The sequence below is a fragment of the Corvus hawaiiensis genome, chromosome 7 (genome assembly GCF_020740725.1).
Source record: "Corvus hawaiiensis isolate bCorHaw1 chromosome 7, bCorHaw1.pri.cur, whole genome shotgun sequence".
Classification (NCBI taxonomy): domain Eukaryota; kingdom Metazoa; phylum Chordata; class Aves; order Passeriformes; family Corvidae; genus Corvus; species Corvus hawaiiensis.
Window position 1 is genome coordinate 26,781,792 of NC_063219.1, and position 27,271 is coordinate 26,809,062.

Here is a 27,271-nt window from a genome sequence, read left to right on the forward strand (position 1 = left end):
GCTCCATTGTTTCAAGGGGCCTGCTCAAACCAGGATGCTTTACCTTTTAATATCTATCTATGCATGTGTGCCAAGAACCTGCTGACTAATTGGAATCATATTTGTACATCCACTGGCTATTATATACTACATTGTAAATTCCAGCGTTTTGCAGTTCTCAAGCTGCCGTGCAGAGAAAGTCAGTAATAAATCCTTCATTCTTACTTTTTCCATGTTTTCCAAGAGTTTTATTTCTTTGAAGTGTCTTTGATTTTTTTATAGATATAAAATTCAAAAATTAAAAAAAAAAATCCCAGTGTAAATCCCCAAACAAACAAAATAAACTCCCCTGTTCCAATAAAAATGCACATTTAAGGGGATGGGGGTGTATCTGGATTATAGATTTATTTTTGTTTTGAACTAGATCAGCTTTATCTAGTTTAATGTTTGTTCTGTTACCATTTGAAATTCAATTTCAGGTAGTTCTTCATCATATCAGAATAGGATGCATCATTAACTCTAAGAGGATGTTTTCATTTGGCATCTGCTATTTTCACCAAATGTCAAGGCTTGACATTTGCTATCTTTATCTGGTTTTGGTGTATCACTCATACTGAGATTTTGTTTCTTATCTGATATTGATTTCAACTGTGACCAGCTGTGTTGCTAATAAAATCAACAGGCAAGTATCTGGCATTTAGTTCTTCACTGCTAGAGGAAAAGAAACAACCCAGTGACAAAAAAAAGTAAAGAGATACTTTTCAATTAGGATGCTCGCCTGTATCCTCATATTATCCACCTCTTAGTACTTCTGTTGATGTTATATTTCTGACTGATTCCCTTGGGGAAGTCTCCATGGAAATCCTTGCCTCTCAGATGAAATATTCCTTTTTGCTCTCATCCACTGCTTCCTGGAGAGCGGGGTCATTTTTCAAAGCGGCATCTGCGCTTTCGGCAAACTCAGTTCCTTTGGCCTCGTTGGTGTGGTAGGTGCCCTTGTGCCTGTACATGTACCGGACCATCACCACCAGCAGGCAAATGAGGATGAATACCACGGCAGCAATCACACCTGGAAAGAGACCACTTAAATGTATCACCAGTAATAAACTCACAGCCAGACATCATGACTTGAATCGCTTGGTGGGGAAAAGCCCATGTGTTGTAAGATGTTTGCATGTTGCAGTGGCCAGAGTCAGAACACACTGGGAAAACCAAGATAGGGTATAGATACTGCAGGAATACAGGACAAATTCTCACTAGCTTTCTTTCAAATCAGTGGCTTGGTTTGATTGAACACATTGGAGCTAAAAGGTCACTGCAAAATGAGGAGAAATAAGAGAACATAAAGGAAAACCAATAGGTTTCCTTCCTCCTTCTGGTAACATATACCCGGTGTTGCAGGCAACCCAACCCTGCCTTCTCGAGTGTTCTCAATTTCAGGAAATGTTCAGGGCAGAGTATTTCCAAGAAGACATTAAACAAATAGCAGGAGCTGTGTGGCTCTGGAACTGCTCTGTCTTTTCAAGCTGCCATTTCATGCTGTGCTCTAATTAAGAAAGTCTGATTGTAATGAATGTGGAAGTGACACCTGGCAGAAGGAAGGGATTCTGGGTAGATCCTTCTTGTCTCCTGCACTAAGGCTAATTTCCAGCTATGTGTTGACTGGACAAAAATTTCTATGGATGAACCCAGTGTGCATAGGACCAAATGGTGAATGGAAGCACTCCTAGTGAAAGAAAGTAAATTCAAGATCCTTGTCTACTGTGAAAGGTAGAAGTCCATAAAAGAGGCAAGTCCTGACAAGTCCAAGGAATGACAAGTCCATGACAAGTCCATTGTTAAAAAACCTACAAACTCTAACCCTTTCCTCCCAGCTCAAATTTTTGACTTAAAAATCCTGAAAATAAATTGTTTTGAAGTTTATTCAAGTTGCATGACTTTTGTAATTTTTAAACATGTTTTTTTGCACGGATCCAGGATGTGCTTATAAATGCTTTTGCTGTGATTCTGTAAAAGTACATGATACTGAGGTGATTCTATATTCTTATTAATAAACCAAACATTAAAGAAACACACAATAAAAAGAACTAGAATGGAACATTCCTAGGGCTTCCTCTGCTGTCAGTGAAGAGTGTGTCTGTTTTTGTCTTCCAGAAGTGAACTCTACATTTTCTCAGAACTGCTCTCTGGAAATGCCTGCTACTCTGCAGAGACAATGAGGGGAAGGTAGAGAGTATCTCTTTTCTGCATCTTATAGTCAAGATAAGCGGTGAGAGTGAGTATCTTCAAAGCTTTAGATTTATCAGTATCAGTAAACTGAGTGGGGATACCCTACTGGTGTGAAAACATAGGAATAGACAGAATATTAGCAGAGTAAATAAAGATTATAACTCTGCCTTAAAACATACTCCTTAACATTATCTCCCAGATTTCATGGTGTCTGGTTCTGGAATCTGAAGTTACTGCTAGCAGAAATGAAATTCCTTATACAAAGAACTCTAGATTTAAAATAATATCATGGTTACAGTGTGGGCTTCATCAATTTTTAGGACCTCGCTGCTATCCCTTGACACAAGAGGCTCTAATAGGCTTTAGATGTAGCACAATATTAATAAGCCTAAGGGACTAAGTACAAATCAATTTACCTGCTACTTGTTCATAGAAAGCCGAAATTAAAGTTACAGGAGATGAGACCTGAGGGAAATATAGCAGAACCTCACCAATTTGCACTAATGATTGGTATAGCCCCTTGTGAATGACTGAAATTAGTGTGTTAGCATGGAAATGAACAAACACAATAAAAATAAAAAGACAGGTTCACTCCGTGAACATAGCTTTGCTCATTTATTCTGACAACTGTATTTAGTCTAAATGCATGAGAGAGCTTTAATGGAGCACCAGGAAATACAGTGTGGTGAATTCTGTAACAATAAAGGGTCAGCTGGTGTAAGCTAACATTGCTCAAATCAAAAGTGCTACACCAGTTCTGTACTGAAGCTTGACCCAGTGAATACTGAAGGAAATCAGGACTGTTTGGTATTTGTTTGTCCTGAAATGGGGAATGGATGGGGGTGTTACTGCTCAGTATATGGCTTATGCTCATTATCTCATCTCGTTATCTTGCAATAGCCCCTCTGGGAGCAGATTTCCCACTGGCCTAATTAACTCTAATTGTGCCGCTCCTGTTGTCTTGTCAGCAAAGTAGGGGATTTGCAAAATGCAAGAAATCAACAAACCTGCTGTTTTAATTCTTATTGTGCTGCTTAGTATGGTCTGGTACTCACCTCCAATAACAGCCACATCTGCTCCAGCTGTGGGGCTCTCCACTTCTCCATCTATAAATAGAATAGAACATACAAAAGTTAATTATAAAAAAGGAATTGGATCATATAGAGCAGCAGTGACTGTACTGGCGGTGCTGTATTATTTTAACCTGTGAAACTCAGACCTTGATCAATATCTCTTGTTAGCAAAAGACATTTATGAAACTTCACATTAGAGTTAGCCATACTGTAACAGTTTTCTGCCACCATAACACTGGAAAATAAATAGCTAGCACATTATGCAAACTATCGTGGCCCTCAGGGCAACACCTACTGTTTATTATGAGCACTTACCTGTAACATCCTCCAGTGAATGATTAAATTAAGAGCATTTAGGTACTGTGATTACTCTCAGAGAGGTAGTTTTGGGAAAAAAAGGTTGATGTCTATTTATTCTCCCATTTATGGCTCTTCAGAGTATGGTCTGGATCTTGATTCGATGCAAATTAATCTGTATGTATTGATTTCAATTAGTATTTATTTATATGCAATGTCCTGTTTTTCTTCTTAGCATTTGTTTTCTTTTAAGCTTACATTTGGAATCAAGGCAAGCCTCTCACGTGTGTGGCATAAAATACAGTGTCCACTTAGAGTAAGTCTGGAGTCAGTGTTGATAAATCAAATAACATTGTTTGTTAGATTATAATTTATAAAAAAACCCAAAAAACCTTTACAATCAACTGTAAAAGAGAAGTACCTGACCATGTTTATTTGTGAGGTAAGAAACTGGTCTGAGATGTTGTAAGAAAGAGCAGCTAGAATTTGAACTACACTTTGATCTTAATTATAGCACTTAATAAGAATACCCAAAACAACTAATGAATAGGCAAAGCTTTTTAAAGAGGAGATGAAAAAACATCCCAAAACCCAGTGAGGATATTTCTCTCTTTATTGTTTGAGATAGACCTTAAATATAAGTAAACACATACAGACAAGAATTTCTTCACCAACTTCCACTTAGGTGATCAGGATACAATTCTGAATTGTTTTCTGCTCCTTATTCCATGCCAGTAGTATCAGCTCACCTAGTCCTGCGTTATGTAGATGTCTGAGAGGGTGATGAACTCCTCGAGTTTTTCTATGCTAGGATAATGATAGGACACTCCTTTCTTTGTTTAGTTTTGTACTATTTATATAATTCTAAATGACACTGGTTTTTGAATAAGACAAAAAGCTTTATGTGAGGTCTTTTTTTTTAAATTTCCCTTTGGTAAGTGCAGTAGATAGAAAAGTTCTCTGGAAAAGGTGAAAATCTAACTCCAAATCCTTCTATAAACTCAACAGTGGTACTATGGTTGATACATGGGATACCTTTTGCTATATCTGTATATGTGATTCAAGGACAAAACACTACCACCAGTTTTCTCCTTGCTCTGTCTCTAACATCAGTTTGCAACAAACTGAGGAGAGCTGAGATTCAAAGGATCCACTTATTCTCAAGCATGGGAGGTGCTTTTTCTAGAAAGTAGGAGCGCTTTTCTCTCCCCCAGGGATCCTTCCTGCATTTTCTTCCATCTATATACTGATGGAAAGATTGAGCACACCTTCTGTAATTTAAAAACTCTAATTATGTCTACGTCCACTCAAAACCCACATGCTCAGAAGAGATTAATTGCCTCAAGGTCAAAATGCTCTGTATTCCTTTACACACCAAATACATGCTGCTTGCCAGAAAAGCAGGCTCCTCTACAGCAATCAAATACTTGAAGGTGTGAATTCTAAAGTGCTTCCCTAGCCACACAGCTTGCTGCCAAGCATTAATTCCAGATTAAATTATTATCCCTTTAATTATAAACGTTTATGAGTAACTCTCTGCTCTTACCTGGGATTCCCAGGTGCCTCTCAGATTCAGATTACAAGCAGGTGCCTTATCTCTAGTACTTGCCATCACAGTGCTTTTTGATAGTGGAATACAGTATCATCGTCAGAAAAGTTTTCATTTCCATGCTGTACTTTCTAAGTTTGCTACAGAATGCCAGACTCATCTTGAGCTATGGTGTAGCTGGCACTGATCTGCTAAGCTGGCACTGCTGTGCCCTTCAGCAACCAGCTGACACCGTAACGTGGCTTCCCGCACCACAGTCCCCATTTCACTGGGAGCACCAGGGCCTGACTACCCCATTGAGTGTTCTCTTTTGACTACAGAACAGGCTTGCTGCCCTACCAGGCAGCCTTTTGCTGCATCGGTCAGAGTGCCAGAACATTGCAGCTACCACCAATGACCAGACATTTCCAAGGTCTGCTCCCCAGATCAGTTTAGAGGCAATGTTGATGGAGAGCACAGAGACACTCTTAATCCCTGTTTCACTGTCTCTGAAATTTCCCTTTGTCCAAAAATAGCTATGTGATTCATGGCAATAGCACAGCAGTGCTAGGCAGGTGCGAAAGTGTTGGGGTTGTTTGAGGTTCAAACAGTGTCACCCTTCCTGAAATATTGAGGAGCACGCAAGGCGTGTGTGATGGAATGAGACCCTCTTCCCTGAGCAGGACTGAAACAGCAGTTGCTGTCCAGAAGGGAATCCATGCTTGGCCAGGAGCATCAGCATGGCCTCTCTAAACTCAGTCTATATGAGAAATACAGTGCATTACTGTAGGACTGAATCTTCACTTTCTGAGGCAGAAAAGACATCCAGTTTACTGAAGGAATTTTTAGCTCAGCAATGGCTTTGACCTTCTTGTACCTTCTTCATTCTGCTCTTCTTCACATGCAGAGTGCTCAGAGGTCTGTGTTTCAATAGCTGCTGTTGCACCTGTTTTGATTGTTTCCCTTTGTTTCAAGGACATATTTTGTGTTATCTGTTGCTAAATTGTCCTTGCAAAACTTTCTCTCTCTGTTTTACTTGCCCTTGTCCAGCTACAGTCTGGTTCTGAAAGTGTTTAAACATTCTTGTTATATGCTGCCATTGGTTACCATGACACGCAGAAATCAAAAGATTTTGGGGAAACTTGTTTTTCATAAAATATCTGGCCATCAGAATGAGTTGACTAAATCAAGAATAGAACATGCAAATCAAATTGTCTGTTGTTGGAAAGTATATTTCTAAAAGCCAGAATGACGCGAAATGTGTCGTGACCTGAAATTCATCAAATTCCCATTTTGCTCATAAACTTACAGATAAGGGATTTTTGCAATAGAATGACAATTGCTACCTGTCTCATCCTCATCAGTCACATCCTGCTGAGAAAGCAGCAGCCTCTGAAAGCCTCAGAAATATTCCTGACTTAAATACTGCAAGCAGATCTCTGGCTTTTTGCTTCCCAGGTGGCAAATCAGTACAACTGGTTTGTATGTTAACATGGCCAGTGGTGACTTTTTCCTGCTCAGTTTGTTGGTAAATTTGTTAAACTTCCTCCTCCTGGTGCTATTTTCCACTAAAACTCGATTTTTATGAATTTTAGTAGTTCCTTCCCTCCTCCCCAGTTTTAACCTATCCTCTTCCATTTTGACTGAGGAACACTTGTTTGAAGCAGGCAGGTCCAGCACTGAAAATCTTTGCTTGAGATTCAGCACTCTCCTACTTTTACTGTGCATTTCTCTGACAGCTGTAATGGTTCCTTTACTTCTATAAATTGCAAATCTGAACCACTAAAAGCCATAAATCACTTCCTGCCCCAGAATTCTGACACTGGCTTTAAAATAATTTATTTTTTTTTAAATTTACACTTTCTTTTGTATCTGAGCTTCATTCAAGTAGTTCTTTCCAGTCCTTTACAATACCAAGGACTAAACGTGCTTTGTAGGTGGAAACTGTTTTGGCATGATTTTGTGACACCAGAAAACAGGTCTTTAAGGAAAACACAAAGTATTATGGAGAGTCCTGATAAAGATGCAAGACCTATCAGTGAGTTACTTTAGAAGCCAAACCATGTTAAGGCATTCCAACTGACAAGCTGTTCAACTTACATGATGGTGGGAAGGGGCATATTAATTCCCCAAATACTTTCTCCCATTCAGCATAGAAGGCTCAGAGTTTAGATCTTGCTACTTGCAGAAAACAATACCTTTAAGTGATTCTGTGGTTACTATCAGAGGCAGATGGGAGAAACTTGTAGAAAGCATCAAACTTTCTAATTTTCAGGCATCATTTTTGTCTGCTAAATTAGTTTCCAGAAGACAAGTCCAGTATTTTTACTCTTGGTGGTTCTGCAGTCAGCACTCTTAGTTGACAATTTAAGCACCTACATGTTTGATTGCTATGGATTTACACACGGAAAAGGCATGAAAGGAAAACTGTACCTGCAAAAGGATCCCCATTGGGCACATTTGACAGGAGTGCATGGGAATCACACCTACAGGATAGATCTAATCTACGGTTGTGAACTGCCAAATCCCTACTGCTCACTCCACAAGGGCAATTTGATGCTTTAACATAGACCTTACCCCAAACTTCTCAAGGCCTCTCCAATTTCCTAAGATAAAGTTCCAGACTAAAGCTGGTAGTGTTGAGCAGAGAAGGAAAAGCCTGAGATTGCAACTCACATTGCCATGATTCCCACGGAGCTGTGGGTGATCCTGCATTTTGGAGTTTGTCAGACTGGGTGAGTATACAGATATCTGTGTGTGGTAAGCAGCTCTGACAGCACAGGTTTCAAAGCCACTCGACAGCAGTTAGGCAGCACTGCTCCTGCTTGTGTCTTTCAGGATTTTCCTACCCACAAGCTTGTGCTTTTGATTCTTAGCAACCCCAGCCACCTCTTACACAATGGTCCGTTGCTGACTGCAAGGTTACACTCTCAGACAAAGCCTTGGCTGCTAAATTACACTCAAGTAGGTCTTTAAGTGCTTTTTTGGGCAACCCATTTTCTCTCTTGATGTACCGTTCATTGCATAAGAAGTGCTTGAAATTCGTTCGATCCATGTGAATGGTGGGTTGAACACCTCAAGGCAGTGATTTCCTTCTCAGGGCTTTCCTAGGCAAGCAGACTAGGAAACACACAGGAAGATTTCATCTTTAATCGGCTCACCTAATCGCTTCATGAAAAGCTGCTGCTAATGGGACTTTCCAGATGAGGAACAGCCCAAACTTATCTCAGTGTATCCACGGATGTGCTTTGCAGAATCACCCAAGGGAGTGAATCAAACAAGGGAGATGTTCAAACTGAATGATGTCCAGTTCATGACTCAGGCCAGATAGAGAGGGAATTCAGAGGAAGGTTTTGCCTCAGTGTTGATTGTTCTTTCATTTTATTTGGCTTGTATCAATTGGCCTAGCACAACATACCATACTAATCTTTCCTTACTTTTAAAGAGCTGTAATTTAAAAAGATGACTGCCTTTTTATGTAAAGACCTTAGGTGAGGTTCTAACTGCCTCCACTCAAGATAATACTAAGGTATTGGATTGGGTTCCGTAAAACGTTATAAACTTCTGAAAGCACTGAGGAGTATATGGAGTCTACCAGGAAGCTTTTGCAGTTGTTAAAAACCTTTACTATAATTACTGCAATTTTAATTTTTTTTTAATATTCTGTATATAAAAATGTATTTATTATAACTGTTCCTTTCCCAGGGGCTCTTTTTGTTCTTTTTATGCTCTTCTGCAGTCATTGTTCCTCTTGACTGGAAAAGCAGGTCCTAATGTGTCTGTGTTGTCTTTACTGAAGCAAGACTTTTCTTACCACGCATTTAGTATAGAAGAACTAATGAAATCTTAACACCGCCATTGTTTATGCAACAGTGGTATGTCCTCCTTGCCCTTTGGTTTATATTTGTGCCTTGCCAACACACTGCATTCATGAGAAAATCATTAATCTATTAACCTTAGCACACTGATTTAATTTACAAGCTATAGTTAGAACTGGTTCACTGCAGCTGCATCTGTAAAAATGAGCTGAACCAACTTCTGAAAACTTCATGTTAGAAATATGCTAATTGCTCAAGCTGCTCTCTGGCCCGTTACAATATCAGATGCATCACAGTGAGGCCTTTCTGAATTAAAAAAAAGTCATTACCTATTTTAATATTTGCTAGTAAGTGTGCAGTGCCCTGCTAGAGCTGGCATCTTTTATCCCGAAGGGTCATCAGCCTGAACCCATCAATTTGACATATTTGGCTGAAAAAGTCATCGCCATCTCCCATTAGACTATGAAACACATCAAGGCTGTTCTTTTAAAATTAAGGAACAGTTTCTCATCTGTCAATCTGGAAAAGAGACAGAATAATTTGGCTGCCACTTGTATACTAAATTATTATAAGGACAGTAATGGTGTCATATAACAACAACAATCACATGATCTTTTGAGCAAGTAAGTAAGCTGTGTTCCAAATGTAAGTTACATCATGCAGATTAAAACTATCTACAAAATAAAATGCTCTGGGCCCAATTCTCTTGCTATCCCAGCTAACAACTTCGTCATTAATTCTAAGCAGACAAAGTATACAGTTTAATTCAAATAAAGGTCTGTTTAAGATTTTTGACACTTTGTAATATAGTATGGACAAAAAGCAATTATCAAATTAGTTTAATTAGGTTAGGATTGTCACATAATTTTAGAAGTTCTCATTTGATTCTGGTACACAGTGTTAGCAAAATATTTTTTCACCATTCTAGAATGTGATGAAGTAAATAAGAGAAAATATGTTTTATAATGTTTGTGGAAGCAATGGCTTCACTTGCACAGTGTTTCTTTCTTTTGCGAAGCTGAATTGCCCTGAGTCTTGGGGAAAATCAGAGATGGAGAGATACACTAAAAGTCATTTTGTCAAAAAGTAATCATATTATATCCCTTAATGATAAGAGGGGAAAGAAGAAAATGTTAATGAAATTTGGGAAACTATTTTAGGTTAAAAAAGTAAAGATTTTTTAAAAGTGAACAGATATTCTATATTTTGAAATAAAAGCCACATATCGAATTTAAAAACAGAAGCAAGTTTTGTTTTACAAAGTTATATAAACTAAAAACCCCCACATTTTTCTTTTTAAACTAACTTTTCCGTTTATCCCCTGAAAGAACTGACAGCTTCCTCAAATTCCCCTTTCAGTTTGAACAGTTTGAACCACATACTTTTTTTTTTTTTTTTTTTTTTTTTTTTTTTTTTTTTTTTTTTTGGTTTGAAGTTACTGGAGACTTTAGCTCCTTTCCTCAGGGTTTCTGAATACCTACCACCAATTCTGATGGCAATTAAGGGCATCCTGTAAGAGCATTACAATGGCAATTCCCCCTTAGGTGTACTATAAATGTTACAACCTTAAAGCTCCCATTCAGCACAGTACTTGAGAGACAGCTTTTTGTCAGCCCATGTGCCCTCTGGTAACAGACTTTAATGTGTCCCGTGTACTCACAAGGATGTATACATACAGTAGAAAATTGGAAAAGAAATTTAGACAGTTCTGTCTCTGCTTATTGCAGCAGGAAGGGTGAGAATGTTCCAGGGCTGGCAGAAGAAGCTCAGAGCAGAGAGCAGAAGACAAAGGAGCTGCCCCCCTGGCAGAGGAGCTGCCTCCCTGGTACAGGAGCCCCTTGGCAAGCAGGCAGTGAAGCTCACAAGAGGATGCTGTAGAAATCGTCTTTAGAGATGGGATGTGGGAGCTACCAAGGACCACCCTGTGAAGCACTCTGCTGCTTGCGCATGGTGACTGGTTTTTTGCCATGCTCCTATGGGAAAGATGCTCAATGTCTGAAGAGCAAATGTCGCCTCCTTATCACACAAAGGTGCATGAAGTGTGAAGACCTGGAAGAAGGTCTAATCTATTAAAAAAATGCTTCATTTGGCAATTTGGAATTTGTGTCCTGTTTTTTCTGCTTCAGGTATATAGTTATATCACTGCAAAATTTCCTTACTTTCCCATGGAAATAGGTTAATGTAACCAGGCCATCATTTACATTTTTCCTCGGAGCCAGCCCATGTACAACATCTTCCTGGGGAAGATAAATTGACCTGGAATTGTTTCATTAAGGAAGGAGTGACAAATGGAGTATGAATCAATCTTGAGCATACAGTCCACAATCAGGACATTTTCCTGCCTTTGTCTTCTCCTCCTCCCACCTCTTCCCTCTTCATCAGAACAGAGGACTCCTTTTAAGGGCTTTATAATTGGGAAGGTTTTGAAAGAAACACTAAATATCCAGTGAATCTGACGATTCTTGCTAATTTCTAACTGACTTTCCTCCAAAGTCAACAGTTTTTAAGTTCTACTCATTTTTATTGAGTGAAGATGGGAACAAACAGCCATTTGCTCCTTTACTGAGGTTAAAGCTGAACAGACACTAGTTGCTGGCTTAATTGATTAATCATTGCAAGTGTTGCAGATGACCACAGGTAGTCAAAGCCGCTGACTATGGACACAGTGAAAGCCCATCTGACAACCTGTAACCGATATTTCTCTTATAATCTTAGAAACAGTTAATGAAAGCAGCATACCCCACTGATCTAAACCTTTTATGTTAAAAACATAACCATAAAAATTTGAGTCAGAACCTTTTAGTGAAAAGTCAGAGGCCAAGAGATCTTGGAGTATGTGATTATTCCTTCCCAATCCCTTGTGTAAGTGGTTATATGAAGCAGTAAGACAACTTAACTGCTAAACTGCTTGTAATTATTTACCAAGACAAGCTTTTAATTTGTACCTAACAGGTCTACCACCCTCAGACCTGCCTCTCAAGCCTTTTGACCGTGTCATAAGAGGATAAGGTGATCTCTGTTTCTTAATGTTGTTGTGCTTGATTTTATGACCTTAATAACCCCTAAAGATTAGTTTTTGGTTTACATTTGAAAGATACCCTCTTTTATGGACATGGCACTAAGCATTTATGGATTTGGCACTAAGACAAACATTAGTTAAAATTAGTCCTCTTAACTAAGACAGTCAGAACTATTAGAATTTGAAACACTTTAATCAAATACATTCAACAGCATTTTTGCACTGATTTTCTCTGTTCCTGCTGTCTGCCTGACTGTCCTTTTATCCTTCACAAGTTTCGACTCCATTATTCAGCTCCAACTGTTTTTAAAGGAAAAGCAGGCAAAGATAAGGACTGCTTCAATTTTCACGAAAACTGCAGACTGGAGAGGAAAAGGAGACCAGAGTAGCGGAGCACTGAAGGAAAGGCAGTGAGGACTCAGCATTTTTAGGCTCTGTTTAGAGTCAGTTCTCTGGTAACCACAAGCTTTCCAGTCATCAGGCACAGAGATCCAGAGGACCTGCAGCTCCCCCTCCCCATGGGGAGCCGCTGAGGGAGGGAGCCTCCGTATGCTGGGGGTGGGATTTAGGGGCCAGAGACACAGATCCAAAAGCAAGAGTGTTTCACTGGCTCTGTTGCTGGCAGAAAACTCATTTTAATGAACACCGACATGCTGAGATAGAAACACGGCCATTATTCTATTGAGGCTGACAAATGCCTATTTCTCATTGAGATGAAAAAGCTTGACCTTGTGCTTAAACTAGAGATGATATGATCAAAGTACAAGTGATGTCACCTAGAAATCACCTGGAAACTGGTGAAAGCCTGATATTATTGTAAGAGTTCAAAGAATGTAGCAACATGCTCCTGTCCTTAAAAAAGTGTAATAATTTTCCCAACATGGGCAGGGTTCTTCCTTTATGTTCATTCCCACTGTCAATATTTTGTTGCAAAGCAGTCCAACAGGTGATAATTCTTGGACATGGTAGTCCTCTGTGCTCTGTCTCCTGGCTTATTTGATATGAATTGTATTCAGCTCCATCCAGCTCATACACCAGTGCTTGCCTAAGGCACTGTCTACTGTGCGTTGCAAGTGGAAATGTCAGGATGTTTAGCATATGCTCTTCAGGGACACAGAGATCTTTCCTGGAGCACAGATGAGATTAATATTATTAATGGAGATATCGGTAGTGGAAACAATCTTCCAAATGCTTTGAATATTGAGCATATTAAACAAAGAAAATAAAACATATTGGAACACCTTAGAAACTTGCAAGGCAAATAGTAGCTCAGGGCAACAACATTTCTTATTTCCCAAGGTTTCTTTAATGAATATGCAGATTTCTTTTGCATATTTGCTCTAAAGACAAAGGCTACTTTATTATCTGAAAAGCACTTACGTATCAGTCCAAGCTGTCTGAACAGAGTTGAGGAATTTTAGCAAAACTTCTTTACCATCTATCATTCATCTGAGCAATTCCAGACAGATCGTGCAATAATTGTTGGGGGAAAAAGGAAAAAAGGATCATTTGTGTATTATTTTTGGACGATTGTCTGGCATTATTTGAAAAATAGCATATTGAACACATTAACAGAGCTAAGCATGAGAAGACCTGCAATGAAGCCATATACTGAATGTTTTTCAGTGCAGACTTATATTGTTGTGAGATTCATTAACAGTTTATTGCTAATGTTCCTCTCTCCTAATGCAACACGAATGTCAAGTACCATGTAGGTGGGAGGCTAATAACCAGCCTGACGAGATGTTTGACTGCTGGGAAGGAGTCTGTATGATCTCAGCTGTCTCCACAGGTGCTGCAGGAGGATACTAATAGGCAGCTGGCCGAGATGATAGCTGTGTGTCTCTTCCAACTGGAGCTATTCTGTTCTGTTCTATTCTGACATGCCCTCTTGCAAGAAGATCTATTCAGCCTCCACACAGTGTGGTGAATCCTGGTCTGGTGTGGGAATTTTCTTCCCATAAACTAATAAGCAAACTTACAATAGCTTAAAGAAGCCTAGATTTCTAGAGTCTATAATTAGGGAGAATAAATCCCAAACCTTATTGTTAGCACTGCTTAACCATCCCTTTCCAAAGCTTGTTCTGAGGGCTTAACCTTGCTATGAGGTAGTGAGACCTTTTTTTTTTTTGAAGAGCTTTGAACATGCCCTGGTCAGAGGGGCTTGATGTCTCCTGTAGGTGTTTAGATGGTGTCTTGCTCTCTGTGTTTTGCCTGTTAAGCTGGAGTCACGTCTATGGAAGGAAATTTATACTGCCAAAACTTGATGCTACTACATTCCTAAGTAGCAAAGAACTTAGTTTAATCTTCTAATAAGGAGTCTTTTTTGTGTTACTGTTCACTAGAATGGCTCTCTGTAGACAGTGTTGACTTTCATGCAACCTAGAAAATTATAATAATTTCCAAGGCTTTTGTTTCTCTTTCAAATCTGGTTGAAACTGGTCAGTGGATCCAAAAGTTCTTGATGAAAAGTGGCAGATGGATGAACAGATGATTAAGCAGACAGATAGACAGCAGGAACACATAAGACTCATTTCATTAGGAAACTGGACTGAAAACAGAAGTAGCAGTGGGTACTTGGATAATATTTATATTTTGGTCACCAATTTAAAAAATGCCATATTTTGGAAACCATTTCAAAGCTTGTAGATGACATCCTTAGCGGTTTAAACAGCAAAAGAAAAAAACAAAGGAACATTGCTGGTACTTTTTTCCAGCTCCTTTTTTTGTTCAGAATGCTACATTGTTATAGTTTGGACTGTATTTTATACCTTTAAAGCCAGATTCAGCTTGGACAGCCCTGGAAATTTCAGTGGAGGATTAATGTGTGTCATTAAGCAAAGAAATATGGTCTAGTAGTTTTCAATAGCAACAAATGCTTGCTATGGTACTTCTCTGACCAACATATTTTTCACTTACTGTAAAGTCTTTGGGCTGCTCTTAAGTGTATGAAATATCCATGCAGGAAAGTTGACAGTGAATTGTTGTGATTTGAGTTGGCTGCTACATTCCTGCAGCAAAGGGCATTCTTGTTCCTAAACATTTTCCTTCCAAGCTGATCCAGCAGAAAACCAGCTCACCAAAAGGAAAGCCCCTTCCCCCATTTAATATTTACTTATTTACTCATATTTACTGTTTGCTTTAGAGGGCTATTTACTTATTGGCAAATTGATCCAAGTCAGCCTGTAGTCAGACTGTCAGTTGATCCATTAACAGGGAGAGGTTTGCTAGGTGCAGACAGAGAGGGCAAAAAGCAGGAATGCTCTTTTGGGTGGCTGAAATACATCATAAACCTACATGCAGGAAAAACAAGTTCCCCAGAAGAAAAGCATTAAGAGAAAAGCAGCTGGTTAAAGCTGGAGACTTCCTTTCTGGACTGCTCTGAGCAGAGCAGAGAACTCCAGACATTCACAGTCTAGTGACTCCTTTGAACTACAGTAGCTCTAGAAGGCCATGGAAAAAGTTGGGCTTAGTATTCCCTGTGTGAGGTTATATTGGAATGCACTAAGAAGTCAGGTGCCTCTCTCAGCTGTCAAAATCAGGACCCTAGGGCAGAGCTGTGCCATCCTTCCTTCAGGGGTGCTGCTCTTCCACAGCTGCATCAGCAGTGACAGGACTCTGAGGCCAAGCAGCAGCAGTCACTGCTGGCCCTGCTGGCTCAAAGCAGGGCACTGTCCCAACACACAGAGTGGAACACCAAGTGGTTCACAGACAAGTGGAATTTGCAAAGGCTCTCACTGCGAAACTGCTTCTGCTTCCTTTGAAATTGGTTCTCTCACACATTCCGCCTGCTCAGTCGGGCCAATGGTGAAAGTTTTGAAAACTCCATTTTATGAGTATGAGAAATATGATAGAATCAAGCCAGGAACATAATATATAGCCTCTGCCCACCTTCTCTGCTTTCTAACTTCCCAGTTTAATTCACCAGTTGATGCTCCCTAACAGGTTGCAAAAGTCTGCCTTCTCAAGCAGTCATGAGAGAGCCTGCAAACTTCTCAAAAGAATTTTCATAATGTACCAAAACCGTTTACCACTGCCTCCAGAGAAGTATGCTTTGGAACAGTCTCATAAGGTCAAGTTATCCCACTGAAACACCTATTAGTATAAAGAGAATGAAAAAAAAAGAAAGAAAGAAAAATGAACAAGCCAACAGCAGTAGCACAGCCCTGGAAAATATGAAGTCATAAGTAGAGTTCAGCCAGAGCAGACTCCCATTAAATTTTGTTTAAGAGCCAAGTTCCACCCTGAGATATATGTGAGCTGCAGTTTATTTCAGGGAGAGCTGTGCTGTACTTCATGCCATGGCAAGGCTTGGACACAAATATGTGTCTGTTACAAGACAGAGAGGAGTAAAGCCCACTTCCTTTTTGCATTTTTTTGGTTCTGTCCATATAGGTGAAAGAGAAAACTTAACTGGATAAAACAGGCCACAGGACCCGAGCTTTACAGGGCTTCTCTGTCAATTTAATTCCTTCTTCCACAAGACCTGAATGTCTGCCTTTCCAAACCCAGTAGGCTACTTTCGTGAGACATGGTTTTCTTTCCCTGTGGCCCTGCTACACCCACGAGTGTTAAACACACAGGCAGGAGCTTTAAAGCTTGTCTTTCTAGCTTGTCTGCTCTTGAGAGTCCCTTTAGGAGACAGTCAGCAAGAAGCACTCCCTAGGAGATGCACATGCCCTATAAAGAAGGGTCATACACAGCAATCTGGCTTTAACTCTTTAAAACCTTACCCTGTATATTTTTGCCTGACAAGTAGGAGCTCTACTTAATGGGGAGGGAAGAAGGGGTGGCAGAGATATTCCCTGTCCTGGCTTCATTGCAAGACAGGGGCTAGGCTTACCAGCACCTTTGTACTGTGCTGCGTTGCACAGCTGGCTTCGGACAAAAGTCTTTATTGTTGCTGGGGTGGACAGCTGCTGCACAGCTGGCTGATGGAGGGGACAAAATGATAAAGTCATGGTCACACGCCCCTGGAGGCACTGGGGTTACCTGGGAGAACTGGACAGAGGAGTTCCCTGCTCTCTGCCACCAGCTGTGCATTCAGTAATGCTGAGCTTCAAAGGTTGAATTCTTTCAGCTAGAAGTTAAAAGAGCTCGCTCAAGAAGAGAGGCAGCCAAGGCTCAGTCCTGCCAAGCGCTGAGTCGATGTGAGCAGGAGGTTAAAGTATTTCGTATGAGAAACTCTGGTAAATGCAAAAGCTTTTATACCCCAAGGCAACCATTTAAACACTGAATTACTAATTCTGGCTCAAAACTTTCCCATTCCTCAGATCCCTTGATTGTTGCCCTGTGCTTTAACTCTCCATTAAGCATCTGCTACTGGCTCTAGTGGGTTAGACAGACCATCAGCTCCATGCTCAGTGCAGCACTTTCATGGGCAGAGATGAAAAAGCTTTTAAGTCCTGGTTAGTCAAGAATACCCAGCACCATCAGGATCAAACCTGCACTGGCCATCATTTGTCATGGATTCTGTAGCAGGTGGGTAGAAGTGGCAATGTCCCCTGGAAAGAAAGTCTCTTTGCCTTAATACTTGTGTAACCTAACAGCTGGTGAGGGCCAAGGGAGACACACAGGCAGCTCTGGTCATGCCACAGCATCACTTCATTGTGCAATGGCAGTGAAACAAAGGATGGGGAAAATCGGTACCAAATCCCATTATCTAGAAGATGGATTGGAAATATCCCAGCAAGGCTGGGGAATGGAAAAGACAGATGTGTGTGGCCGTGGGAGTCTGGAGAGACATATGACCCTTGGCCACAGCTGGCGTGCCATGGCTTTGCTTCTGTTAATGGACATAATTTGCATTTCTTGCTACATCTCCTCTCACCCAGGATATTTTCAGTGGAGCGGTGAGTGGGAGGAAGTGATCCTCTTAGGAATATGGATGCTCATGTCCACAGACAGCAAGCTGGTGCCTTAAAGTGCCAAATAGTGGAAAACAAAATCAATTGCAAAGCTGAACACCCACATTTATCAGTATTTCCCTTGCAGACTTCCCTCAGCCACCCAAAAGTACTGGACATTGCTGTGTGCTGCAGGCAGCAGGGCGTGACTCGGGAGGGTTGATCCCCTAGGGTTTGACAACTTCTTAGGTGTGAGCTGTGAAGGAAATTGCTTGGGTGGAAAATGGCATTTGCTGTATGTTGCAGTTTCCAAATCTCTTTTTCTCATTCAATGAGGAAAATATGCCCCTCTCTTCCGGAATAAATCACAGATACAAACTTTAAATACAGAACATGTGCTTTTCCCCCTCCCACATCTCCCCCCAATGACTGCTGCAGTTTCATATCTGACAAAAATAGCCATCCAGACCTCCAAAGGGAGGAGCTTGTATTTCTCCCTCTGGCCATCTCCAGCAGCTGCCAGCTCTGCAAGGCCCTGGGGCTGCACCACAATTGAGAGGGGGGAAGATTCACCCAGAGATTTGGTACTCAGATCACTTAAAAACAGCAGAGTGGCAGCAGCAACGTGGAAGTTACGGTCCCATCTGCTCTGCTACTGGACTCTGGAGAAAACAGGACACAGGATATGCTTCCTGTCTGGGGAAGGCTTGTAGCAGCCTGGGAAAGAAGGCATGACCTTTTCCTTAAAGGAAATGCATGTCGTGGAGAGGAATAGGGACGAAAAGTCCAGGCTGCATTTTTTTCTTTAAAACAGTGTCATTCAGCTGTACCTCGTCTTGCTTTCTCCCCTGTGTTTAAAGCTGATCTTTACTTATTTAGCAAAGTCACATTTTAAAGAGTTTCATCCCTCTCTGCCACCCCATTGTTGCTCCAGTCAGTCACAAATCTTCTGACACAAATCAGAGGCGCTGAAATGAAAGGTTTCATTCATTGCAAGCAAAGGAAGCCAGAGGAGGTACCTCAAGAGAAGAAGGGCTCAGCTTATGCTCTGTTTCGAGCTCACAAATGGTTATGTCCCCAGGATGTAGAGATTAAGCATATCACACAGACCATGGGAGGAGGAAGAAGAGTCTTTGTCTGAGATTCACAGATTTTAATGGATTCCAGAAGGGGAAATCTTTTACCCCAGGAGCAAAAGCAAAGTTCAGAGAAATGTAAAAGCATTTATCTCCCCAGTTACGTTCCTGCCTGCCAAAAGCAGGAGGGGTGATTTACTCCTCCTTGGTACAAAGAGTCCCTTATGGATCATTAATCCACAGGGAGAATGAGCTCAGGAGCCACATCTTTTCTTAATGTGCAAGAACCTTGAATCAGCAGGAAGTTTTCTTTAGGAGCATACAGGATCAGTTTATCTTTATTTGCTTCCCACTACCCCCTGTCTTCAATAGTGTTTCCTACAAGAGTTCTAGTTACCATTGATAAATCACTTTGCCTTCATTAAAATCTGTGCTGATAGTAGATGAGGCTGCTGTGAACTAAACCAAGGCATTTGAAGCAGAGCAGTATTAAAAACTTATGGTCTGAAATCAGCAAATTCTGATACAAAGTCCAATAAAATCAATATGAGCAATCTCAAGTTCCAGGGTACAAGGACCTCAACAACACTGATTTCAGCACTGTAATGGCAGCTTGCAGTAAGGAAGGCATTTCCCAAGAAAATGCAGAAACGGGAAGGACACAGAAATGGTTGACTGTTTGTTTACAGGCCAGGACCTCAGGTGATCTCAGGTGATGAAGCCTTCTGTTTACAGCTACAGCTGTACAGAAAACATGTACCAAAACTTATGGTAGGAAAGGGGTTGGATCTGGCAGGCACCCTTTTTTGATATTTTCTCATTTCTTTAGGAGTAATAAAAAGAAAAGTAGTCTCATTTTGTCTCACTTTGGCTCTGTGAAAGCATCTGAAAATATTTCTATAATGTCTCAGTTGCTAAGTGAGGAACATTATAGACTGTGTCTCTCTCTATATATTCACAATACACAGACATTCACAATATGCCACTGCTCTATGGTGGATGGCATTTTATACTCTTTACCTCTGCAAAAAAGAAGTGCAGCAGAGAATTATGTTTCTGTATTCAAATCTCCCAAGAAGCACTCACTCCACGCTCAGATTTGCCAGGTTCCACATAAGTCTGGTAAATCCACATCCTTATTACTGTAAATGACTTACAAGATCAAAAATGTGGCTGAAAGGGAAAACCCAAAGCTGGCTGGTGTCCTTGGGTTTTATGCTCTCCTGTGTGTCTGCATGTGCACACAGCATCCTTTATTTTGGCTTTTTGTCACACAGTTAGGCTTTGACAAATTGTAAAGTATTAAGATTATAACAATCATGTTTACATGTATTACCACCTGCTACTCCATTTCTTCCATGGTGCTTAAATGTTCAGGCATGTGGCTTTGAAACACTGTACCTTTAATGCACTTAAAAACTCTGCTGGATTTCCAGCTTGCTTTGATCTCCACAGTCCAGAGACTATCTCAGAGAATACAAAAAAATGTGTTTAGGGGAAAAATATTTTCAAGGAGAAACCCCTAAATCCTTTCAGCTTGATATGCATTACCAGTTGATGTCATACTGAAGGTTGTTTTTTGAATTATATCTTCATACTTCAGGAGGCTGAAATCTCTGTCCAGAATCAGCAACTTGGTGAGGTAGCTTGAGAAGACAGATGTGGTAAGTGCCACATGAGCACCAAAGTGTCAAATAATTATTTGGTGATTTTTGTTTAGAAAGGAGATAGAAGGAGAGATCATTCTGTCCTGATAAATTTACAGACTAAACAAAATAAAAAGGATACACTTTTGCAATGAAGACTGTATTTTGTCAAGAGGAAATGGAAAGGATGTGAAAGGAAAGCTTGCTATTAACCATAAGTAGGAAGGAGACATTAATTGGAGACCTGGAAACAGAGGAAAGACTTAGATAACCAAGGCTTTGAAAAAAAACCAGCTTCTTTTGAGGGCTGAACAACACCATCTTTTCCATCTCTCGCCATGCCAAGTTAGCATGCATCACTACCCTTGTGGTAATGGCTTGGATTTGAAGTAAGTTCAAATTGTCCCCTGTACAGCAAGTAGAAATCAGATCTGGGTTCTTGGGTCAGGATGTGGGATGGTTAACTTGAGGAAAGGTGTTTCGAGGAACCAGATCCATTCAGTTATAAAAAAGGTGAGATAGAAGGGTATTTTTCATTTTTTGAGGATGTTCATGGGCCCAGTCACACTAACCATTGCTTGAGCTCTAGGTATGAGGAGTAGACAGCTCTAAGTGGGAGATGGTAACGTGCCAAAGGCACAGCAAGGTTTCAAAAGAATTTGTTTCTTCACATTAGGGGTACACAGCCTTCACGAGAAGGACCTACCAAGCACCCTTTGAATCATATAATCATAGAATGGGTTGGGTTGGAAGGGACCTTAAAGATCATCTGTTTCAAACCACACTCCCATGGTTAGTGGCATCTTCCACTAGACCATGTTGCTCAAAGCCCCAGCCAACCTGGCCTTCTTCTCCCTGACCTGATGGTGTTCTTCGTGGCCTTGGTGATGTTAGCAGAAGCTGTTCACTCTTCTTCATGACTGGAGCAGGGATAGGATGAGTGACAGGAAAAGTGACAGAGTGTTCAGAGCACACTGAGTGGTTTTGTAGAAGAGTGAAAAAAAAAAAAAAAACCCCAAAGCAAAGGGTTTTTTCCCCAAAGCAAAAGGGAAGCTGAAAAGGGGTTCCCAACTGGAGATTTGGTTCCTCGTGTACTCAGCACTTTATTCAGGGTTTTCTGTAGAGCGAGATACAGCCTCATCCTGTGTATAGCCCCTATTTGCACCAAGGGCTTAACTGCCCTTAGTAACTGGTAGCATAGGCTTCTCTAAACTAAAAAAAAAAAAATTTCTCTATGACTTCATTAAGGCAAAACTGGATTTTTATGCAACAGAGTCCAAAACTCAAAGGCCATTGACGTAATTATGGAAATTCAAAAGAGACAGACAATAATCATCTCTCCCAGTCGTGTGATCCAGAATGTAAAAAGCATGTCCCAGTTGTAAATAAAAATTGCTATGTGATGAGAGGAAAGATCTGGAGAGGGGAGGTGTTGTTTCATAGCAAGCTGTGAAGATGAGAGAGCAAAGAGAAATCAATGGAGAAGAGGGGGAGAGAGTGGAAGAGGGGGCAAGTCCCAGAGGAAACAAAGCCTCAGCCCAGATGGTGACAGGGAAAGATCTATGTCTTCCTGTCCTGTTCTTTTCTTCCTTCCCACTGGCAGAACTGTGGAAGGTCCTTGAAAGAAGTGGGGAAATGGCATTTATCAGCTGGGACCTGTGTCTTTTGTATGTTCAGATACGACCATTTACTTGTGGGCTGAGAACGGGACAGACAGGTGGGATTAGGAGGTGCAGAGGATATCTCAACTAGACAACATGAGAGAGCAGGTGTGAGAGAGGCCACAGATACATCAAGGATTTAATTTCCTGCTTGCTTTGTTGGATGGGACTGGAACTGTGCTCATTACACTTGAATGAACCATTGATAGTTAGAAGAACAATCTCAGCTAGCTCATGAGTGCTGGTTATAGAAGTTTCAGGAAATAAAAGACTGGACTGTTTCATAATAAACTGGTAAATTTCTAGCCCTAATATATGCTATGAAAATCTTAAAAGCAGAATTCAACAATATATCCTAGAAGACAGAAATAAAATATAAAAATCCAGCATGTCATTTTAAACATCAGGATTTTTGAATATGTACACAAGTTTCCTGAACTCTTGGATTACTACATTTTTATGGTAACTCTTCACAATCCACTAGGAATATTTTTTCCCTCTATTAATTCATACATGTAACTCTTCAATCACTTGTGTTTTGTGATTTAACACTTTGTGTTAAGTGATTTGTGGGCTATTTGTTTTACTTAAGGATTATTTGGTTTATCTAAAGTCAGCCATCAAGACCCACTTTTTCATTCCTTCTTAAGTGACTGAAATTTTTGAAACATCCAATTAGTAGACAAGAAGCATCTTGCTTTTGTGTTAGTGAGAACACTTTTCAAAGGAAATGAGATGAAGAGCAGAGAAGAAGTTTGCCTACCAAAAAAAAGTTAAACTGGAATAACAATTCTGTAAAATCCATTCCAGTATAAATGAATCTTCTCAACTGTTTGAGTGGGACACAGAATTACATAATATGAGTGTTTCCAAAGGGGTTTAGTTTTTTTTAAAGAATAATTTCAGTATGAATATACTAATGTCATCAGTGTTTCTAGAAAACTGTCCTAAAGATGCAGCTACCAAATTCTCCCAGCACAGATGAGCTAGAAGAGGGATATAAATCTGAACAAATAAAGACATAAAAGTAGTGGAAAGGGTGGTGTGTATAAATATGTGTGTCTTTGTATATGTATGCATACAGATATCTGGTATATTGTATACACATACACTTTGGGTGTGCATATGTGTGTGTACAGACAGAATTCAAACTTGTTTTCTAGGTTTGGTATTACTGAAAGAGTCTCTGCTTGCAACTCTAAACACCTACACATATGTAAGGATTTGATGTCTGATTCTGCATGGCTGTGACCTTGTCACATATGTTCTTTATGGTGTGGACTGCCTCATAAAACTTGATACTTTAAACATGCAGTCCCCAGTAAAATAGGCATTTATCACTCACAATAACAAAGAACTGTCTCAGAGTGTGTTCAAAAACCCCCCTGCAACTTACTGATAAAAAGCTTAACTCTGTTTCAGGGCTTATCTGAAGAAGAAAGAGGTAGAGACCCTCATGAAGTAACCGACTTTTTTTCCCCTCTTAAGATGAAAAAGGGAGGCAGAGGAAAGGAAAAAAAGCCACTTTAAAACTCCAATGCAGCAGAACAAGTTTAACCCATTGAGATTTTAAGTGAAGTTTTCTGCTTCATCAGGAAGAACCCTGTGGTGAAACATATGTCAGAAGAGAAGAAGATATGAGAAACTGGCTTCCTTTGCACATGAGATGATTAATTAAGAGGAAAATCACTTAGCCAGCTGTCTCATTGGTGAAACTACACGTGCAAGGTACATCTGCAATAAGGGAACAGCATAGCACAGGCAATGTGTTTGATTTCCATGCTAACATAGCAGAGATAGGAATCTGGTGTGAATTAGATCACGCTGACTCTTGGAGAAACAAAGGAGTCCAGACCTTATTTCAGCTACAAATTATGAGCTGCATGTCCGTTGTTATAGCATTGCAGTGTCGTTACTTGCTGCAGTTGAGTTATCAGTTACAAATAAATTACCCAGAGAAGAGAGGCCTTTCCTCCATTCGTGTCCATAAATTGTTGGCAAACCAGACCTGATTTCTCCAAGTGACACTTTTCTCCATTCTCCAAGTAGTTTTTCAGAATGCTTAGCAGCTGGTGAATTTTTCATTGATTCATTGCTGGGGTAATGCTGTCAAATGCGTCTGATTTAGGAAATTAAGTAAGTAAAACACAATTGTCTACTGCCCCAATACTTGCCCTCCTAAGGTGTTCTTATATTTTTGTCACTGTGGCATCTGGGTTTTTCATGCATTTTCTATCACAACTTGTATGAGAAACAAAAAATTGTAAACAAAGTTCCTACTTATGCCAAATGCTGTTTTCAAAAGTTTTCTGGTCTTTCTGTGGGAAACAAACAGGGCAGTTGCTAAATGTCTTCTGAGCTATGTTTTTTTTTCCTAAGCATGCATTAAAAAATTAGGGAGTGGGAAGCAAAGAGCTGTTACCCCACTGGATCTACTGGAATCAAACCAACTCCTACCTCCCCAGCTTTTCCCAGCTAAAAGCGGACTCCCCAGCAGTGTCTATGGAGAGCAGTCATTTCTCTCCCACCTGTAATCTCTCCTTTTTACCAGCCTTTTGAAGAAGAGGTGACTGTACAGCACCTAGCACAATCAGATCCCTCTGTTGGCGTGAATTTCTCTATGCTATAGGAATACTAATCCCTCCCTGACAATAGAGACAGGCACTGCACAGAGCACACACACAAACAGACATTCATTAGAGAATGCAGTCCTGGAAGCCTGTTTCACAAAAGACTTTGCTGATTGGACTCAGTCATTTGAGCAGTGATGGCTACAGGGTATATTACACAAGAGCCTAGAAAGAAAGGTGCAGCAGTATCAGCAATGAGATGCAGACACTGCATAATTCTGTAATATTAACAGGCTTAAGCACACAACTAGCCATAACCTGGATCTTTAACATCTACTGTGTAAATTTTTTTTTTTTTAAATGATGCCCAGCAATGCTGAAAATTGAGTATTTTAAACCAGCAGACTCCTATTTGGGTCGACATCCTCCCTATTCTCTCCAGTTCAGTGGTTTGCCAACATTTCTGCTGTTAATTACTGAAATTTCAGGTGCATTCTGAGCCTTTCAATTCCCAGGCTTTCACATAAATATGTCAGATGGTGAGGGTGTCAGGATAGCCCTGGGGTATAAAGCCAAATTTTCCAATTCATATGCACAGTGGTGGGAAACAAACATACAAGCAGAGACTTTCAATTTACATAAATGCTTGTGGGATATGTTTTGAGATTTCTGTGCTAAAAATGAGAGGTTATTATAATCTGTAGGTTTCCTTGTGTATAAATGCTCACAGGTTTACCAGTGAAGACCAGATTTTCATAATCAATACCTCTGTTTTAGTTTATCACTCACTGTCACAGGCAAGCACTTCTGTTGATTAAGGGCAATGAAATCACATATATTGCCAAGGTGTGAATAATATAATTAAAAGCCTACAGGGTTCATTCAAGACTTTTCACAGGTCATGTGTGAAAGGCAAGTGGTATTGCTCCAGGAACATGTAAAGGACCAGTTTGCAGCACCGAAATATATCTCATCATGAGTTAAGATGGGGCAAGGCTGTTCTCAGAACCACACTCCCCATTCACAACTATAAGTCACTCTGCCCTTGTCTGAGGCCACCTTTGCAAAGTCTCAGCCTCTCTGGGGGACAGCCCACCCACACATGACTCATTTTGCCAGAAGCTGTAGGTTTCATTGGGGCAGGTGGAGAAGCTTAGCCTGATGGAGCTGAGACCTCCTGCTTGTAAAACAGAGGCAGCACCAGACTGCTCCCCTGAGCAGGGCAGTGCCTGGGTTACTGCTGGAGGACAGCTGGCAATGCAGACGGAGTGCACACAGCTCAGAAGGCTGGCTTTACTTCACACTGTTCCTCACCCTCTTCCTCCCTCTGCAGCTGGGGCATGGCCTGAGGACCAGCCTTACTTCTTGGTTTGTTTTTGGGCCAAGTCTTCTTCACTGAACACATCACACTGCTTCCCTATCCACCCAGGAGGACCTTGTTTGTTGATGGGTGATGAGGAAGAGAAGCCTCCACAAACTGCTCTCCTTAACCACTAACTCCTTTGACAGCTGGCATTTGAAGTATAAGAGGCCCCAGACAAACATTCCCAGCCTGCTGGGTACAGATTAAATCCTGTCAATTGCAGAGCACCTTCTCCAAGGTGATGGACACGTTTCACCCATAAAGATGGTTTTGCATGGATCACCGCCTCCCCAGGTTGAACCTTTGACTGGGTGACGTTTATTGTCCTAGTCCTTCACCTCATTTGAGCTGTCCCGCTGCCTCAAAATAGGGTCACTGCTGTCTAAAAGGAAGAGGGCAAACGCTGCCAGCTGAATTGAGATTGCCAGACCTGTGGAGTTCCTCAGGTTTCATAGTAAGTCAGGCAGCTACTGCTTGTACAATCTGAGCAGGAAGCAAATGCATCACAGAGTTACTGTCTCCCTGGCCTCTGTTATGTGTACAGAGAGCCCACCCAGATATCTGGTGGATATCTGAGCTGAGCATGGGAAGTGCCCAAGGTGAGACAGTGGGGCATCCCCATATGGAGGCAGAATACATTTACAGTGTTCACAGAGTTGAATACTTAAAATCTGAAACAGTAGTCCGGTCCCCACTGGATTGACAGGATCATACTGCATTTATAGAATGAATAAAAATTTCTTATCAGCTGTGCGTGAATACAAGGAGATAAGCAAAGAACATGAGCAATAGGTAACTTAACACTGTTCAGTCAGTTGGCAGCTGCTCTGTGGGCTCACCTGCAAGTATTCAACAAAGAATTAATATGTTCAGTAAAGTCAGAAGTTTTTGATGATTTTTTTATGCATTTTCACACCCATCTCAAAGATTTTCACTGTGGCTATGAAGCAAATTTGTTTTCCCAATTATTCTGCCTCTCTGGCAAACATCTGCTGTCCATGCTGCGCAGTGCCTGTCAATACACTGAACTTTCAATTGTTTCTTGTCTTGTTTCCTGCAAAAAGAGCAGGAATTTTACTAGGCAATAAGACCCTTTTCCCAAAGACCTTCCCTCAAAACCTCAACCATTATCAATGCACCAAGCTTGCATTATACAGAAATATGGT

At 40.6% G+C, this 27,271-nt stretch overlaps 1 protein-coding gene across 1 annotated transcript in view; it reads right to left on the bottom strand.

Annotated features, from left to right (window-relative positions):
• Positions 1-397: 397 nt before the first annotated feature.
• Positions 398-27,271, bottom strand: part of GYPC (glycophorin C (Gerbich blood group)) — a 28,877-nt gene continuing 2,003 nt past the window's right edge. Inside the window, exons 2-3 of the mRNA XM_048308707.1 lie at positions 3,264-3,314; positions 398-1,048 (exon numbers count right to left, since the gene is read on the bottom strand). Coding sequence (XP_048164664.1) covers positions 852-1,048; positions 3,264-3,314 — 248 coding nt within the window. The 3' untranslated portion in view covers positions 398-851. The remainder of the gene's footprint in view (positions 1,049-3,263; positions 3,315-27,271) is intronic.